Here is a 16,811-nt window from a genome sequence, read left to right on the forward strand (position 1 = left end):
GGCCCTCCAGGAGGTGGCGAAAATGGCGGACGGCCAGGTACAGCCCGAGGAGCTCGCGGTCGAAAGTGCTGTACTTCAACTCGTTGGGCAGGAGTTGCCGGCTGAAGAACGCGAGCGGCTGCCAGGCCCCGTTTACCCATTGTTCATGAACCGCGCCCACGGCGTAGTCGGAGGCGTCCGTGGTGAGGGCGATGGGAGCATGGGGTACCGGGTGGGCCAGCAGCGTGGCGTTGGCGAGGGCCCGTTTCGCACCGGGGGAAAGCAGCGTCCATGTCCGTGGACCAGACGACGTCGCGCTTCGCCGGCTGGCCGCGGAGGGCGGTGTACAAGGGCCGCATGAGTTGCGCAGCTCGGGGCACGAAGCGGTGATAAAAGTTCACCATCCCGAGGAACTCCTGCAGCGCCTTGACGGAGCGGGGGCGCGGGAAAGCGGCGATGGCCTCGACTTTGGCCGGTAGCGGCACGGCGACGTTCCGGGTGATGCGGTGGCCCAAAAAGTCGATCGTCACCGCACCAAAGTGACATTTGGCCGGGTTGACGATCAAGCCATGCTCGCTGAGGTGGCCGAACAGCGTCCGGAGGTGGAGGAGGTGCTCGGCTCTGGACATGCTGGCGACGAGGATGTCGTCCAGGTAGGTAAAGAGGAACGGCAAGTTGCGCAGCACGCCGTCCATCAGGCGCTGGAACGCCTGTGCCGCGTTTTTGAGGCCGAAGGGCATCCGGAGGAATTCGAAGAGGCCGAAGGGTGTAATAACGGCCGTCTTCGGGATGTCGGCCGGGCGGACGGGCACCTGGTGGTACCCCCGAATCAGGTCCACTTTTGAAAAAATGGTCCGCCCCGCCAACCGGGCGGAAAAATCCTGGATGTGCGGGACGGGGTACCTGTCGGGGGTAGTGGTGTCGTTGAGGCGGCGGTAGTCGCCGCATGGCCGCCATCTGCCCCCCGGCTTCGGGACGATGTGCAGCGGCGAGGCCCAGGCGCTGTCAGAGCGCCGCACGATGCCGAGGCGCTCCAGCGCGGTGAACTCGGCCTTGGCGACAGCGAGTTTGGCTGGGTTGAGACGGCGAGCTCGGGCGTACACCGGCGGGCCCGTAGTGGGAATATGATGCTCGATGCCGTGACGCACCGCGACGGCCGAAAACGTCGGTCGCGTGAGGGCCGGGAACTCCGCGAGGAGACGCGCGAAGTCGTCTGCCAACGGGAGGACGCAGGAAAGCTCGGTGGGCGCGGAACGGCTCAAGGCGCACGCCAGCGAGCTGAAAGTTTTGGCGTTGACGAGACGCCGGCGTTTAACGTCGACCAGCAGCCCATGGGGCAAAGGAAATCGGCACCGAGCAAAGCCATGGGGACGTCCGCCGTCACGAACTCCCAGCGAAAGAGCTGGCTGCCGAAGCGGAGGGCAACGGTGCGTGGGCCGAAGGTGCGGGTGGCGGAGCCGTTGGCCGCGATTAAGGAGGGGCCGCAAATGGCGGCCCGCCTGTCCTCCGCCGAAGCGGGAATGACGCTCAGCTGAGCGCCGGTGTCGCAGAGAAAACGTCGCCCCGATGCTTGGTCCGCGATGAATAGCAGGCATCCGGAACGGCCGGCGCTCATGGCTGGTAGTGAGCGCCGGCCCGACCGTTTCCCAACTTGCCGAACGTGCACGGGGGTCGACATGATCGGGCCCGCCGCCCGAACCTGGCGTGGAAATAACACCAGGCCGGGTCTGGCGGGGGCTCCGGTCGACGCGTCGGGACCGGGCGACGCGGCGTCGCCGCTGCCAGTCGCGCCGGCCCGGCGGCCTCCGGGAAGGAAGCTGCGTCGCGGGAGTCGGGCGGGAAACTGCCCGGCGGCGGGCGGGCTCCCGGCAGCCACCCCGACGAGCTGGCTCACCGCACCGATGAGCTGGCTTGCCGAATAGATCTTGTCGGCCTCCCTGGCGAGGTCGCGGGGGTTCGCGATGGTCGTGCTTGCCAGGGCGACCCGTACCTGGGCCGGGAGCTGGCGGAGAAAAAGCTCTCGGAAAAGGAAATCCAAGGGGTGCTCGCCGAGCAACGCGAGCATGTAGTCCATACGTTCAGACGGGCACGTATCGCCGAGCTCAGGAAGGTCGAGCAGGCGTCGTGCGCATTCAGCCGGGGAGAGGGCGAAAGCGCCCAGAATAAGTGCCTTGATGGCGTCGTACTTGCCGTCAGCGGGCGGGCCCTGGAGGAGGCTCAGGCAGCGGGCAGCGGTCACGGAGCCGAGCGCGGCGACCACGTAATGGTATTGAGTGGTGTCCTCCTTAATGCCACGCAGGGCGAACTGGGAGTCCGCCTGAGCGAACCAGCCGGCGGCATGTGCTTCCCAGAAAGTGGGCAATTTGAGGGACACTGCCGTGTCCATCGCGTGTCGTAAACTCGGGGTCACCAGTGAAGGAGCAGCGCTCCTGCTTGAGACGGACGAAGTGACGGACAAGACACAAACTCGTCCGAGAAGATGTTTAATGTATACACAAAGAATTAAGTTAAGCACCCCCCCGTTTTTTTACAACCTCGCACATTACAAGTTTGTTGTCGTCAAAACAGTGTAATATACCCATGATATTGCTATATTTTCTGGAGAAGTGATATTATGGTCACATAAAAACATAACAATCATGCCGTTTTCAATATTTTATTCTGAATAATTTAAGGTGAAATTTTTTGGGAATTTTAGGCATATTTTCACCTCAATTTAAGTATGGAGCTATAGGTCCATCACGGACAATGTGGATGACGTTTATGTTTTCTAACGTACAGTCATTGTTCTGAGAAGACCTCTAGCGATCTTTGCGTCAATAACGTGTGTAGGACCCACGTGATCGGATGGAGCAAGGTGCTGTGACAACCATCCCCTGGCCTGCGTACAGTCCTGACCTGAACCCCCTCGAGCACGTTTGGGACATGTTGGGACGACAAATTGCGAAGATGGTCCCTCCAATAGCCAATCTGGATGAATTGGAACGTGCATTACATCGGGAATGGAACAACCTGCCACAGCAACGCATACGACGGCTTACAGGGTCTATGAGACGTAGGGTTGAGTCAGTGATCCGATCACGTGGGTCCTACACACGTTATTGACGCAAAGATCGCTAGAGGTCTTCTCAGAACAATGACTGTACGTTAGAAAACATAAACGTCATCCACACTGTCCGTGATGGACCTATAGCTCCATACTTAAATTGAGGTGAAAATATGCCTAAAATTCCCAAAAAATTTCACCTTAAATTATTCAGAATAAAATATTGAAAACGGCATGATTGTTATGTTTTTATGTGACCATAATATCACTTCTCCAGAAAATATAGCAATATCATGGGTATATTACACTGTTTTGACGACAACAAACTTGTAATGTGCGAGGTTGTAAAAAAACGGGGGGGTGCTTAACTTAATTCTTTGTGTATATAAATCAACTCGGGAACTCTGAAAGCCCGTTTATCGGGTTCGCATACATATAATCCAAGCCAAAAAGCATACGTCAGAACCAAAGCCACGCCTCTCAGGCGAGGCACGCTTTGGTGGTCATGTGACCGACAGGTGCAAGCAATTATAACCTCGGCGCCGCGGTTTGTCCGCCGGTTACGTCACCGGCTGGGGCAAGGAGATTATGTTGCTGGTCTCGAGCTTTGGGGGACCCATGGGTCGCTACAATAGCCTTATTTCCTCGTTACACATGCCACGACTCTTCAAAATATCCAACCCTTTTCCTCTATGCCTCAAGAACACACATGGCATGTTTGCAGCAAAATATTGGGGTCCAGAAATTCAAATTAGGAAGTAAGGAACAGAAACAGTCAGGAAAATAGATTTTGAGACATTGCGGTTAACCTTGGCCTGGTGGTGCACTGTCCCTCCTGCAGGAACTTGCCGGTAGATGTTCTCATCCAGACGGACAAACATCGTCACAATAATGGTCACTCTGTTTTCAGAAATCTGTAAACACCCAAAATAGCTTTAACATTTCCGCCATCTTTGTAAGAACATTATCCTTCATGCCCTTTTCCATCCTTGTCATATTGTATCAACTGCATACATTTCTTATTCCACATAAGGACCTTTCTGAGCAAATTGTCAACTTTAAGTAGCACGATTCATTTTCTGAGTTTGTGTAGAACATTTACTGTATACTCCCCCCGACTCCCTTCCCCACCAACAACAACAACAACAACAACAACAACAAAAACAACACTAAATGTTATGAAAACATCACATCAAGATCAGAAGCTTGAAGCAATGATCATGGTTCCCTTTTTGAGGCAATGTTTTTATGGCCGGATGCCCTTCCTGACGCCAACCCTTAGTCGCCTCTTACGATGCGCAGGGATACGGTGTACCTATTCTAAACTGGGGTACACACCGGGATCATTCATCCCAGCAAGCTGGTACTCAATTTGCCGACCTCGGAAGGATGACAGGGTGCATTAACCCCCTTGGTGTTAATTCAGCAATTGACTGGGATTCTAACCCAGGATCTTAGGATCCCAAGCCGGCACCCTAACTGCTAAGCCAACACCAGTATGAGAAAGGTAAAACGAGCGTAGGTGACATAGGTTGAGGATAACAAGTTATCAATGATACATTCACAGTTATGAACCTTTGTGATTGTTGGCAGGATTACATGGCCCTGCAAAGAGAGGGTAAAGATATCACCCTTTTCCATGGTTTGTATTGTGCAATCCCAAACAGCACAGGTGGCATGGGAACAATCCTAGAAAGAAAGAAAGGTCAAAATGAATGGAGTATCACTTATTCAGAAAAGGTGGTGTTGATTTTCTGCCATGACATTTCCCATCACATAACCACCTGCTCTATATACCTTTTGTTTTTTTATGACGGAGGTATTTATTTATTCGTATACAGCAACTTTTTCTCGGGGTGCGGCTGCACCACTGATGCAATACCCCTTACCAGCTATAGCTGGTACTCATTTTGCCAACCTTGGAAGGATGACAGGCTGAGTCGACCCACCCGGTGTTAATCCAATGACACAACAGGGGCTTGAACTCAAGACCCTAAGATCTTAAGCCAGCCACGTTAATTGTTAAGCAAACACCAGCCTTAGGAGAGAGGTGAGCGAGCATGATGATAGGACATGATCCATTATTTGTAGGATGACTACACCCAGCAGTCTCAAAGTGCATGAAAAGCAATATTCAGGAGCTAATATCCTTATTTTGCGGGGCGGCAACTTAATGTCATCATTACGGCATTGTACTGGAATGGCACTAAGTAGAGAGCATACCTCCACCATGTTGAACAGTTTACGCTTTGTATCCCGCTGATTGGCCAGATCTGGATTTGGACCTGAAACAAAAACTAAGCAGCTTCTTCTTGACACCTACCCAACCCAACTCGCATCCACTAAGTTTTATCATATCCCATCTCTAACCTTTTGGAATGCTGTGCTATACAGGATATGGTGTTTACCCCCATCTCTCAATGGAGAAGAATCACTCAAAAGATTATCGTATCCGCATCTTCACCAAAATCTATGCGTCCTTGTCTACCAAGTTTATTTCACTTTTTGAGATATCCTGCTCACATTCCCTTCTTCTTGCAGAGTTTGGGTCTTCACAAACTGTTCTGTTGAAAGTTACTTCCTTGGTGCCATTCTGAACCCACTCATATACTTTAAAGCAAGGGAATAAACTGATGAAAACTAATTTCACATATTCACGACTTCACAACTTTTATTGTCGTTTATTGTAATTTGCATTAATGTAAATGGTGTTGATTACTTCAATAATTTATTATTATTTACTGTACAAGAATCCACAAACTGTTTCATGCATATTTCCATTGTGGTAAATTACAAGTACTGTATATGATAATATAATATGTAAAGCTAAAATAAAACTTTTTCAATTTCCTAATTTATTTTATTGATTTAATACTCGCTGAGATATAAAATTGACTTTCACAGAAATTCGAATTATTATCTTACCCCCATCTCTCAATGGAGAAGAATCACTCAAAAGATTATCGTATCCGCATCTTCACTGAAAGATATCAGGCCTAGGATTAGGTTTGTCAGGATTTGTTTTTGTGGATTTGGATTTGTCAGGAGACAAATCTCACAAATCTCACTCAATCAATCAATGATTGAGTGGATCATTGAAAGACATATATTACACACTTTTAACTTGCCACATCGATTTAATGGGGAATAGCATCACAATGCCTCTAATCACCTCTAATGCTGGACTCTCGAGGTAAAAAAAACAAAAACACATCGACATTGCTAGGACTTCCAAGAAAGAAGTCGGTATTTCAAAAAAGTGGATCTGGGGTGAATTAATGGGGGTAGAAAAGATCAAGGTTTTGGATGGGGGAAGATAAGAGATGGTGGTGAACAGCTGTTTTAAAGACCTGGAGGAAGGCGTGGGATTGAAGAGAGTGAGGGAGTTCGTTCCAGAGGCGGGAGTAAAGAGGAATGAAAGAGTGAAGGTGAATAGAGAGTCTTGATTTTGGCAGTTTCATCAGAAGAGGGTTGATGGCAGTTATTGTGCGAGCTGTAGGAATATTTGGGGGACAGAGTACAGACAGAGCTGGGGGAGCTCGGCCGGAGAGGAGTCGGTAGATGACAGAAAGACCACCAACCTGCCTGCGGTGAGTGAGTGAAAGGCCCTCGGAGTTAGCTTCATCGCAGGAGATTCCAATGATTCTGAAAGCTTTGGTTTCAACAGCGTGAAGACGAGCTAGGTGTGAGGCAGGAGCACCGGCCCACAGGGGGGAGAACAGTATTCCATTGAGCTGTGGATGAAAGCCTTGTATGTGGTGAGGAGCTCAGGTGTGCCAAAGAAGGACTTCACACGACGGAGGATGCTCAATTGGCGACTGGCTTTGGAGGCCAGCTTGGAAATGTGGTTTTCCCAGGAAAGATCATGGCAGATAGTGAGACCCCAAACCTTGAGTGACAGAACTTCTTGGAGAGGATTGTTCAGAAAGTAGATGGGAGGGTTGTCCAGTAGGTCTTTTCGGAGAGACATAGTAAGAGTGTGAGATTTGTCAGGATTGAAAGACATGTTCCACTTGTTTGACCAGTCTGTGATTTTGTCCAGGTCTGCAGAGAGTGAGGAGGCTGCAGACTGCCGATCTGAGGGATGAGGAATGGAGCAGCAGAGAGTGGAGTCATCAGCAAAGAGGTAGAGAGGATTTTCATGAAAGTTAGAGAGATCATTGATAAAGACCAGAAAACGACCACTGTGTGATCTAAAGCCTCGTGGAATGATCTATGCTCAACATCTACAAGCTACCTGCCGTCAAGAACCAGGTGAGACCCTGGAGCAATTTGTGCGAGCATTGAGGCATTTGAGTCGAGATTGCAACTTTCAAATTGGTACGTTGCAGGAACTTCAAGATGATTTCATGCGGGATGCCTTTAAAACTGGTCTGCAATCGCCTCATATACGACAATGTCTATTGGAAAGTGTCTTGGTGAATCTTCACGATGCTAATGAACAGGCATATACCTTGCAACTTGCTCAGATGCATTCTGTCTCTTACGGGTGATTGTATCTACCCGTGAATGCTTTGACATCGGAGGGACGACGAGGGGAGATGCAGACACTCACTCAATCCCAGGATACCCCGATCAACGTCACTGCAACACGACCCCCACTCCAGGAATCTGACGGAATGTTCGATTATGAGCCATCATCGGCGAAGGAGTCAACTCCCAAGTTAATGACGACCACATCAGCTACTACCGCCAAATGTTATTTCTGCGGATATCGGCGACATCCGCGGATCCAATGCCCGGCTCGCAATGCAATATGTAATAACTGTGGGAAGAAAGGACACTATGTGAAGGTATGCCGAGTTGCCAAACTTGTCAGACCCACCACTGCTGGTATGCAGTTGGAAGCCAATACACTCTCCACTACTTCACCCTACAGTATAGCTAAAGCTGTGGTCAAGATTACGGTGAATGGTGAGATCGCCAATGCTCTGATCGATACGGGGAGTTCGGACAGCTACGTGAGCGCTGTATTGGTGAAGCGCCATGCTTGGCCGATCCTCCCCATGGGGAAACGAGTGTATATGGCGTCATCATCCTTACATCAAGAAATATGGGGATACTGTGTTGTGGAGCTAGGAGCTAATGAGACAAAGTACAAGAATGTGAAACTGATGGAACTGAGAGACTTATGTGTTGATCTACTCTTGGGTCATGATTTTTTGCAACGGCATGCTGATTTGAATATGCATTTTGGAGGTACTAACCCTACATTCTCAATCTGTAGTCTGGCAGAGGTAGTTGTCGATCCGCTGTCTCTGTTTGCCAATTTAACTGCGGATTGTAAACCAATCGCTGTGAAGTCTAGGCATTTTACCCGGGAGGATGCGAAATTTGTTGCTACGGAGACCAGGAAACTTCTCGACAAAGGTATTATCGAGAAGTGCGAGTCGCCGTGGCGGGCTCAAGTGTTGGTGGCAATCAGTCCAAATCACCGAAAACGAATGGTGATAGATTATTCCCAAACCATAAATCATTTTATGCAGTTAGATGCGTACCCCTTGCCTCGCATGGATGAGATGGTAGGAGAGGTGGCTAAATATCAAGTATTTAGTACCTTGGATTTGCGTAGTGCTTACCATCAAATTCCGATTCGAGAGTCTGATAAGCAGTACACTGCTTTCGAGTCAGGTCAGAGATTATATCAGTTTTGCCACATACCCTTTGGGGTAACAAACGGAGCCGCGTGTTTTCAACGAGCAATCCATGAGATAGTCTCTCGAGAGAATCTCAAAGACACCTTTGTTTATGTAGATAATGTCAGGGTATGTGGACGTACACAGGACGAGCACGACAATAGCTTGAAATGATTCATGGATGTGGCTCGCAAGTACAAATTGACTCTCAATGATGGCAAAAGCACCTTCTCAGTGAAAACTATCAATCTGGGATATACTATTTCAGAAGGATCGATTTGTCCTGACATGAGTCGATTGCTGCCTCTATTGGAAATGCCACCTCCCCATGACTTAGCAGCGCTGAGACGAACCCTGGAACTATTCGCGCATTATTAAAAATGGATCCCGAAGTATTCCGAGAAAATTCGTCCTCTGGTTGAAAGCAAAAATTTTCAGTTGTCTTCAGTAGCCAAACTGGCTTTTCACAATTTGACGAATGATATTGCTCAGGCAGTAGTAATGTCAATTGATGACAGTGTTCCTTTCGTGGTGGAGACTGACGCCTCCGAGTATGCAATCGTGGCTACCTTGAATCAGTCAGGCCGACCCGTGGCCTTCTTTTCCAGAACATTATCACACAGTGAGAGGAACCATTCGTCTATTGAGAATGAAGCTTACGCCATTGTTGAGATCTTGCGTAAATGGAAACACTTTCTTCTTGGAAAACACTTTTGTTTGATTACAGACCAGCGATCGGTCGCTTTTATGTTCGAAGGTCAACATTCCCAGAAAATAAAGAATGAGAAGATCGCTAGGTGGCATATCGAACTTGTGGAATTTGGCTATGACATCGTTTATCACCCGGGCAAGGACAATGTAGCAGCTGATGCGCTTTCTCGTGCTTTCTGTGTGACCATGGGGACATCGGGGACTTGTGAGAGCTGCATGATTCACTCTGTCATCCAGGAGTCACGCGTCTGGCTCATTTTGTATGATGTCAAAATATTCCCTATTCCGTTGAGGACATAATGCGAGTCTGTAGGTCTTGTCCTATTTGTGCTCAGCTGAAACCGTAATTTCATAAAGGGGTTTTGATCAAAGCCACCCAACCGTGGTAGCAACTGAACATTGATTTTAAAGGTCCCCTCCCTACGGCCACCTCCAAACGTTACATGCTCACCATCATAGATGAGTACTCGCGTTTTCCGTTTGCTTTTCCTTGTGGAGATCTCTCTTCAAATTCAGTGATTAAATGTCTTACCGAGTTATTCGGTCTGTTTGGTTGTCCAGCGTATATTCATTGGGACCGTGGGACCGCTTTAATGTCTCGAGAGATAAAACAATTCCTTCAGGAATGAGATATAGCTTCCAGTCAAACGACCAGCTATAATCCACAAGGCAATGGCTTAGTGGAGCGATACAATGGCATAATCTGGCGTGCTGTTTCGATGCGACTCAAATCATGTGATCTTTCGGTCGGCCGGTGGGAAACGGTGCTGCCTGACGCGCTACATTCAATCTGGTCTTTAATGTTCACAGCCACTAACGTAATGCCACACAGACGCTTGTTTTCCTATCATCGCCGCAGTTCCAGTGGACACTCGTTACCAACATGGTTGTCCGCTCCGGGACCGGTCTTGTTATGTCGATCTATGCGTCAAAGCAAATACGAGCCTCTCGTGGATGAAGTGAATCTTCTCGAAGCTAACGCAGAGTATGCACTTGCTCACTTGGCTGATGGTCACGAGACCACAGTGTCAGTTCGTCATCTCGTGCTGTGAGGGAAGGTTGTGGATAGGTTTTGGGAACCTAAGTTGCAGGTAAAGTCACCCGAAGGTTTTCCCGAGAAGATTGCTGTAACTAGCAAGGGTTTGCCAGAGATAGTGCCCGTGTCGCCCATTTCTCTGAAGAATCTCCCAGCAATCGAGGAGATGCCGCAGGAGAAGGAAGAACGTACTCCTGAGCAGGGGATTTATCGAACGCATAATGGTCGATCGTGCCGACCCCCGAATCGTTTGAATATGTAATCTGCCATCGATTTGTTTGATAATCTGCTTCGTAGTTGTAACCGTCCTGATGCCGCTATTAGTTTGAAATTTATCGAATATTATTATTATTTAGATTGATTTCGATTTGCAATAATTAGGAGCTTCATTTTGCCAGTGGGGGAGATTGTGATGATTGTGAAGAAGAGGAACTGTTGGCGTCGCCCGCATGGGGCTCGAGGCTATTTAAGATCTGGCTGCGCGAACACTCATGTGAGACTTGGCATGCTGTGAGCCAAAGTCAGACAATGATTCATGTTGGTAAGAGAGAGAGTTCTTTGCAAGATGAATTGTTTGTATTACTTCACTTAATATTTGTAACCTATTGACTATAAAATACTCCTGTTGAGTCTATGTTGTTTTTTTTCATAGATCATCCTTTGATTCAAGTTTAATAAAGCCTGATATTGACCAAAGGCTATTTCATCATTCATTACAGTCTGTAACCCTACTCCTCTATCCTTTCACTGACTAACTTGTGTTCATGGGTCCCACAACATGCTAACCACTGATAGACTGCCCTGAGGGTGCTGATAATTTATGTAGTTTTCATGCTAGAGCTCCACCAATCAAGACATTGAACCCCTGGGTGTTGTGGTCAGGACACCTCTCGGTATTATCTTTTTTGGAGATTTTTTTTTATTCTTGATAAACCCACAACATAATATGAATACGAAGAGTAGTGAGAGTCTAGAAGCAAAATATCTTACCCATATATCTCTCGAACCCTCCTTCTTTGGCTTCCGTTGTATAGTTTTCGAGCAGGTGGAAGTGGTGTTAATCTGTAACAACACCACAAACACCATTGATGAACCACTTAAGTTGTCTCTTTGGCTATCATTACTTATACTGTACCTTGGCCATTGATTTGGTTTCATTGTCATTCACTTTATCTGAATGATGTAAATTTTCATTTATTATTCCAATGACACGGTGCTTTTAATGGTCTTTTCAAACCACTTATTGTGCCAGAAGGAAGAAACGTGGATAGAGAAAGGAAATTGTGACTTTGATCAATAACACTTACCATGGGATTGGTGTACTCAGCAAATTCATGCTTATCAATGGACAAAGGAGCAGCAATATGAAGTTTTAACTGTTGTACAGAAGCTCCAATGTTTTCAACCTGTTCATAAAACACCAAATAGTAAGCAGTGATATATAACCAGTTCTTATGGCACACCGTACAAAATTTTGAAGACACATTCAGATATTCCTTTTACCACGTCGTTGAAATTTCAAAGACATGGCAATTTGCTCCTAAGGAAAGGAAAATCAGTTTGTTTTCCTTCTAACTTTCACTCGAGAGTAAATTTCAAGGCAATTGCTGTCTTCTTGTCTCTTCCTAATCAGTCTCGTTGTGGTAGAAATCTTCTTTTTACCTATTTATTGAAAAATTTATAAAAGATAAACGTTATTATTAATTCTTCATATGTGTGTAAATACATATATGATTATTGTAGGCCATGAGGTATGATGGTTTGATGTATAAACTAAAAACGTAATGAGTTACAAAATAGGTCACTTTTGAGTGTTTATTTGTATCAACCACCCTTCCAGAGGTTGATGTTTGAATGCGTCACATTGAAGTTTATTTTCATAAAAGCTAAGATAAATATCAGGATGACACAAAGTTTTCAGAGGTTCACAAAAAACATGCCGAACTAGAACGGCACTCGGAAGAACACATTCCTCCACCAAGCTGAACAGTTTATGTTTTGTATCTCATCGATAGGCCGGATCTGGATTTGGACCTGAACCAAAAGGGAATCAGCTTGTTCTTGTCACATACCCAACTCATCTACCAAGTTTTGTCATAGTCCGTCCACAACTTTTTGAGATATCCTGTTCACAATCAGACAAACAGACAGACAGGTGGCAGGGGTAATGAGCCTCTCTGAGAATGGCATAACACAAGTACCGTAGTATAGCTCGAATTTCAAAAACTCCAAAGGTAAGACTAAGCCATCAACATCTGTTGAAGATATGTGATAAGAGAAGATCCAGGCAATACAAATAATATCGTTGACATTTAATATCATTTTGTCACAACTAAGCGGTGGCAATTCCAGGCCAATTCCAAAATCCCCTTAACTACAGACCAAGCGGCTTACTTCCAATCATCAGCAAGGTCATCGAATCCATCATCTCAGTTGATATAAAATCCTTTCTTTTCTCCATTGACCTCATCTCAGATTACCAATTCTGATTCAGACCAGGTCACTCCACCTTAAGCCTGATGCTTCTACTTTCTTTCTCAATAATGGACAGAAGCCCTCAATGTCAGACATGAGAGCAGGGCCATCTCTCCAGACACATCTAGAGCTTTTGATAGATTCAGGAAAGTCTAGATACCTCCATAGATTTGGCACAAATTTGACAGATGCAGTTTAACATAAAAAGTGGAAGGTGCTGGGTATGGGGAAGAATAATGAAAGTAGAGAAGAAGAACCACCTTTGGAGGCCATTTTTCCCCGCAGAGCAGGGGTTGGCCTTTTTCGGGCACCTTGGTCCCCTTTTTGAAGCAATGTTTTATGGCCAGATGCCCTTCCTGCCGCCAACCCTGTTAGTCGCATCTTGCGACACACAGGGAATTACCAGTGAGCTGGTACTCAATTTGCCGACCTCGGAAGGATGACAGGCTGAGTCAAACCCCCTGGTGTTAATTCAGCGATTGACCGGGATTTGAACCCAGGATCCTAGGATCCCAACCCGGCACCCTAACCACTAAGACAACACACCAGGCTACAATAATGAAAGTAGGAAGTGTATAATAAATATACTTGGAGTCTTGGATAGTCTCACATAGGAGAAGGATCAAGGGGTGGTAATATATACAGGAGGTAAGCAGACAGCACAATGCCAGGCAGTTACAGGTAAAGCTAATCAGGGTTTAGGTTGTATTAGTAGGGAGATAAATTATAAGTCAAAAGGTGTAACTGTACAGAAATTGAGTGAGGCGTCGCCGAGAATATTGTGTACAGTTTTGATCACCACATCTGAAGAAGAACAAAGCTGCCACAGAAAGGGTACAGCGTAGGGCTATTCAAAAATGATCCCAGGCCAAGTTAGACTAAGCTATGAGGAGCGGCTGAAGGAAATAGGACTTTATACTTCAGAAAGAAGGAAATAGGACTTTATACTTCAGAAAGAAGGTGATTTCATTGGGATTTGATGGAGATGTTTATGATCGTTAAGGGTACACACAAAATAAATGTAGAAGAGCTTTTCAGCAGAATAGACAGTGATAGGATCAGAGGCCAAAGCCTGAAAGTAAAATGAGAGTTAGAACAGTATTAAGGCAGGTGACTTTCAATCAGAGAGTAGTTAAAGCATGGAATGGTCTCCCTAAGAAGGTAATGACAGCAGAAACAGAAGATAGGTTTAACTTGGAATTAGATAGGTACCTATAAGCATTGGATATAGAGGGTTACAGAGATATTGATGGGACTTGTAAGTAGTTTGTGTGTGTTTGGGTGATGGTCTCTGAGGTTGGTGCAGTACAGGCGACAAGATTGGCAGAATGGCCTCTTCCTGCACCAAAGTTTATTGTGTAACAAAATATATTAATCCCTTCACGTACAAGCCTGGACTAGTTCTTCAATCTAAAGCCTGTATGCTGACTGACGCTGTGGTTAGGAGTGCAATCACATTCAGCAGTGGGTTCTGTGTCTTTGACAGTCTGTAACGAAGCCAAATTCTCTAAATTTTGGTCTTGGGTGTCACAGTTTCTGGCTCTGTGTGTCTCAATAAACTCTCTCACTCTCTCTCATTCTGGTGCTAAAGCTGCATACAAAATCTATCAAGCTCATGTCCTATTCCTTTAGTCAAGGCGACATTGTAATTTGACGAATCACCATTCGGGCAATTGCCAAATGAGTCGAAATGCACTCATCTGTAAAGCCTCGGTTACATATTCTATTAACAGCCATATTGCAAGTTGTCATGTTGACTTATTCTGCAACACCATGGTTCTTCTGCTTTATTTGTTTTTCCCCCTATTGTCAGACTTCACTGTTTGATGTTCAGCTTTTTAGAAATCAATTGACAATTCAATGGAGATTAAATATCAAGAAAAGGTCAGCCATTTAACATTTGGGATATTTATTTGTAAAAGTTATTCATAAAAACCAATTTCTTTTTTTTTTTCTTCATTCCATCATTCTGTTATAAATAAAATTATATAGTCGGTTTTTTGTGAATCTCACAATCATGATTTGACACTTGGTGAATATTACTATGAACAAAGGCTTTAACTTTAAATATAAAATTATATTTATGACAGACTAGCAGGAGTACCCGGCATTGCCGGGGGATGGGGGGTGGGGATGGGGGGACGCAGGAGAGGGAGAGGGAGTGGTAGGGGGAGAGGAGGTGGAGGTGAGAGGAGAGGGAGGGGAAATATTATACTACATATACACCTTTGACAGGCCCCTCCGTTTTGGGGGAGGGGGGAAGGGAAGGAGGAATAATTTACCTGTGCAAAGACTGCTTTAACTTCAGCATTGCCCAGGTAAAAAAGGAAATTGTAATACCCTCTAACGCCATCACCAGGTGGCGCTACACGGTAAACATTTACATGGAGAATTTACGCCCCTCTCCAGGTCCCCCACACCCCCTGTATGAAGCCGCGGCCACAAGGCCTATGTTACCACCCAGACAAGTTGTATTTGTATTTGTACCCTGTCAGGTACAAAAGCGTTTATAGTTGGAGTACCCGGCGTTGCTCAAGCGAAAAAGAAACATTAACATATTTGAAATGAGGGAAAATATAATGGAAAAGCAATTACATCCAAATCAGAATCCATCACAAATGTCAAATCATCATTTTACCTTTTCGTTGAATATCTGCTGGTGAATGTACCGTTCATCACGTTTCTGAGATAAGTATGATGATGTTCAGGGAGAAGAAGAAGCCTCACCACCAACTTTGACCGCTTCCAGATTTGTTTTATTATTTGTGTTCAAATGTCTGGTGATTGTTTTGTATTTATTTATGCGAATGTGTACTTGTATATAACTGTCATTAATCAAAAAAGTTTCGGCACTATAGAGCAATTTTTTAAAAATCCAAAAAAGCGAAGCTGAGAAAAATGGCGACACAGACAAAGGGCTCTATTATATAGTAGAAGATAGTCACAACACCTTGGACAACCAGCAACTCAAACAGTGAAAAGTCTTACCAGGAAGTTGTACGCCAAAGATACATTTCCATTGTCTGTTTTGAACACTGACAGATATTGCGTCTTTTCTCTGGAATTAAAGAAAAAAGAGAAATATCAGGCAAAAATATACTTGAAATCTATGATGACTTGGTGGGATTTGTGCATATAAAATATGGCACACAAGACAACTATTTAAAGTCAGAGACGCTAAAAGTCTCTGCAGAACCTTTAAATTATTAACAGTGAGATGATTGAAACAGTGCAGACGATGAAAAACGTAGGGGCGATACCCCTGGGGCGCTCACCTGGTAGAATAAACAGTATATTGCACTGACTAAAGGTATTTTAAACCAATTTCAATGGTTGCTAGAAGACAGGGCAGCATGTAGAATCATATTAACATAATCTAAAGACTTTAAACAAACAAACAAAAAATACCTATTTTGGGGGGCAACACCCTGACCCTGCCCTAACCCAACCCCATACACCTCCTCAGACCCCAATCTTCTCCAATGCCTTGAACAAACGTTGGTACATCACGGGTGATGAAGGTTGTGGTTAAGTTTCATCCAAATTGCGTGTGTCGTTTCTGAGAAGAAAGCAAATACCTATTTTGGGGGGCAACCCTCCCATAGACCCCCAAAGGGGCAGATTTTTTTTAATGCCATGAACAAACTTCGGTACATCACGGGTGGTGAAGGTTCTGGTCAAGTTTCATCGAAATATTGTGTGTAGTTTCAGAGGAAAAAGCGCTTCATCCAATACTGTGAAGTTGGCTCAGCGCCTTTTCCACCTAAACATTCTGGTAATTTCTTCAAGATCTTCAAGACCTATGATTGTACTTATCAAATAACTTGTCGAAATTGCCAGAATGGTTTTGGCCTGAGAGACGCACGTCAGCACTGTTATGATGATTCATGGGGTGAGTAGCAATTGTTCAAACCCATGAAAATAAGTA

At 45.7% G+C, this 16,811-nt stretch overlaps 1 protein-coding gene across 2 annotated transcripts in view; it reads right to left on the reverse strand.

The window, feature by feature from the left end:
- The window catches only part of LOC137429790 (integrin alpha-M), a 240,431-nt gene that overhangs the window by 6,012 nt on the left and 217,608 nt on the right, over window positions 1-16,811 (reverse strand). For both annotated transcript variants that reach the window (XM_078778582.1, XM_068120046.2), the window contains 5 exons: window positions 15,872-15,941; window positions 11,716-11,814; window positions 11,399-11,470; window positions 4,601-4,714; window positions 3,835-3,939 (listed from right to left, as the gene is read on the reverse strand). In XM_078778582.1, the coding sequence (XP_078634708.1) occupies window positions 3,835-3,939; window positions 4,601-4,714; window positions 11,399-11,470; window positions 11,716-11,814; window positions 15,872-15,941 (460 nt within the window). The remainder of the gene's footprint in view (window positions 1-3,834; window positions 3,940-4,600; window positions 4,715-11,398; window positions 11,471-11,715; window positions 11,815-15,871; window positions 15,942-16,811) is intronic.

This window comes from Myxine glutinosa, chromosome 1 (genome assembly GCF_964187855.1).
Source record: "Myxine glutinosa chromosome 1, kmMyxGlut1.1, whole genome shotgun sequence".
Classification (NCBI taxonomy): Eukaryota; Metazoa; Chordata; class Myxini; order Myxiniformes; family Myxinidae; genus Myxine; species Myxine glutinosa.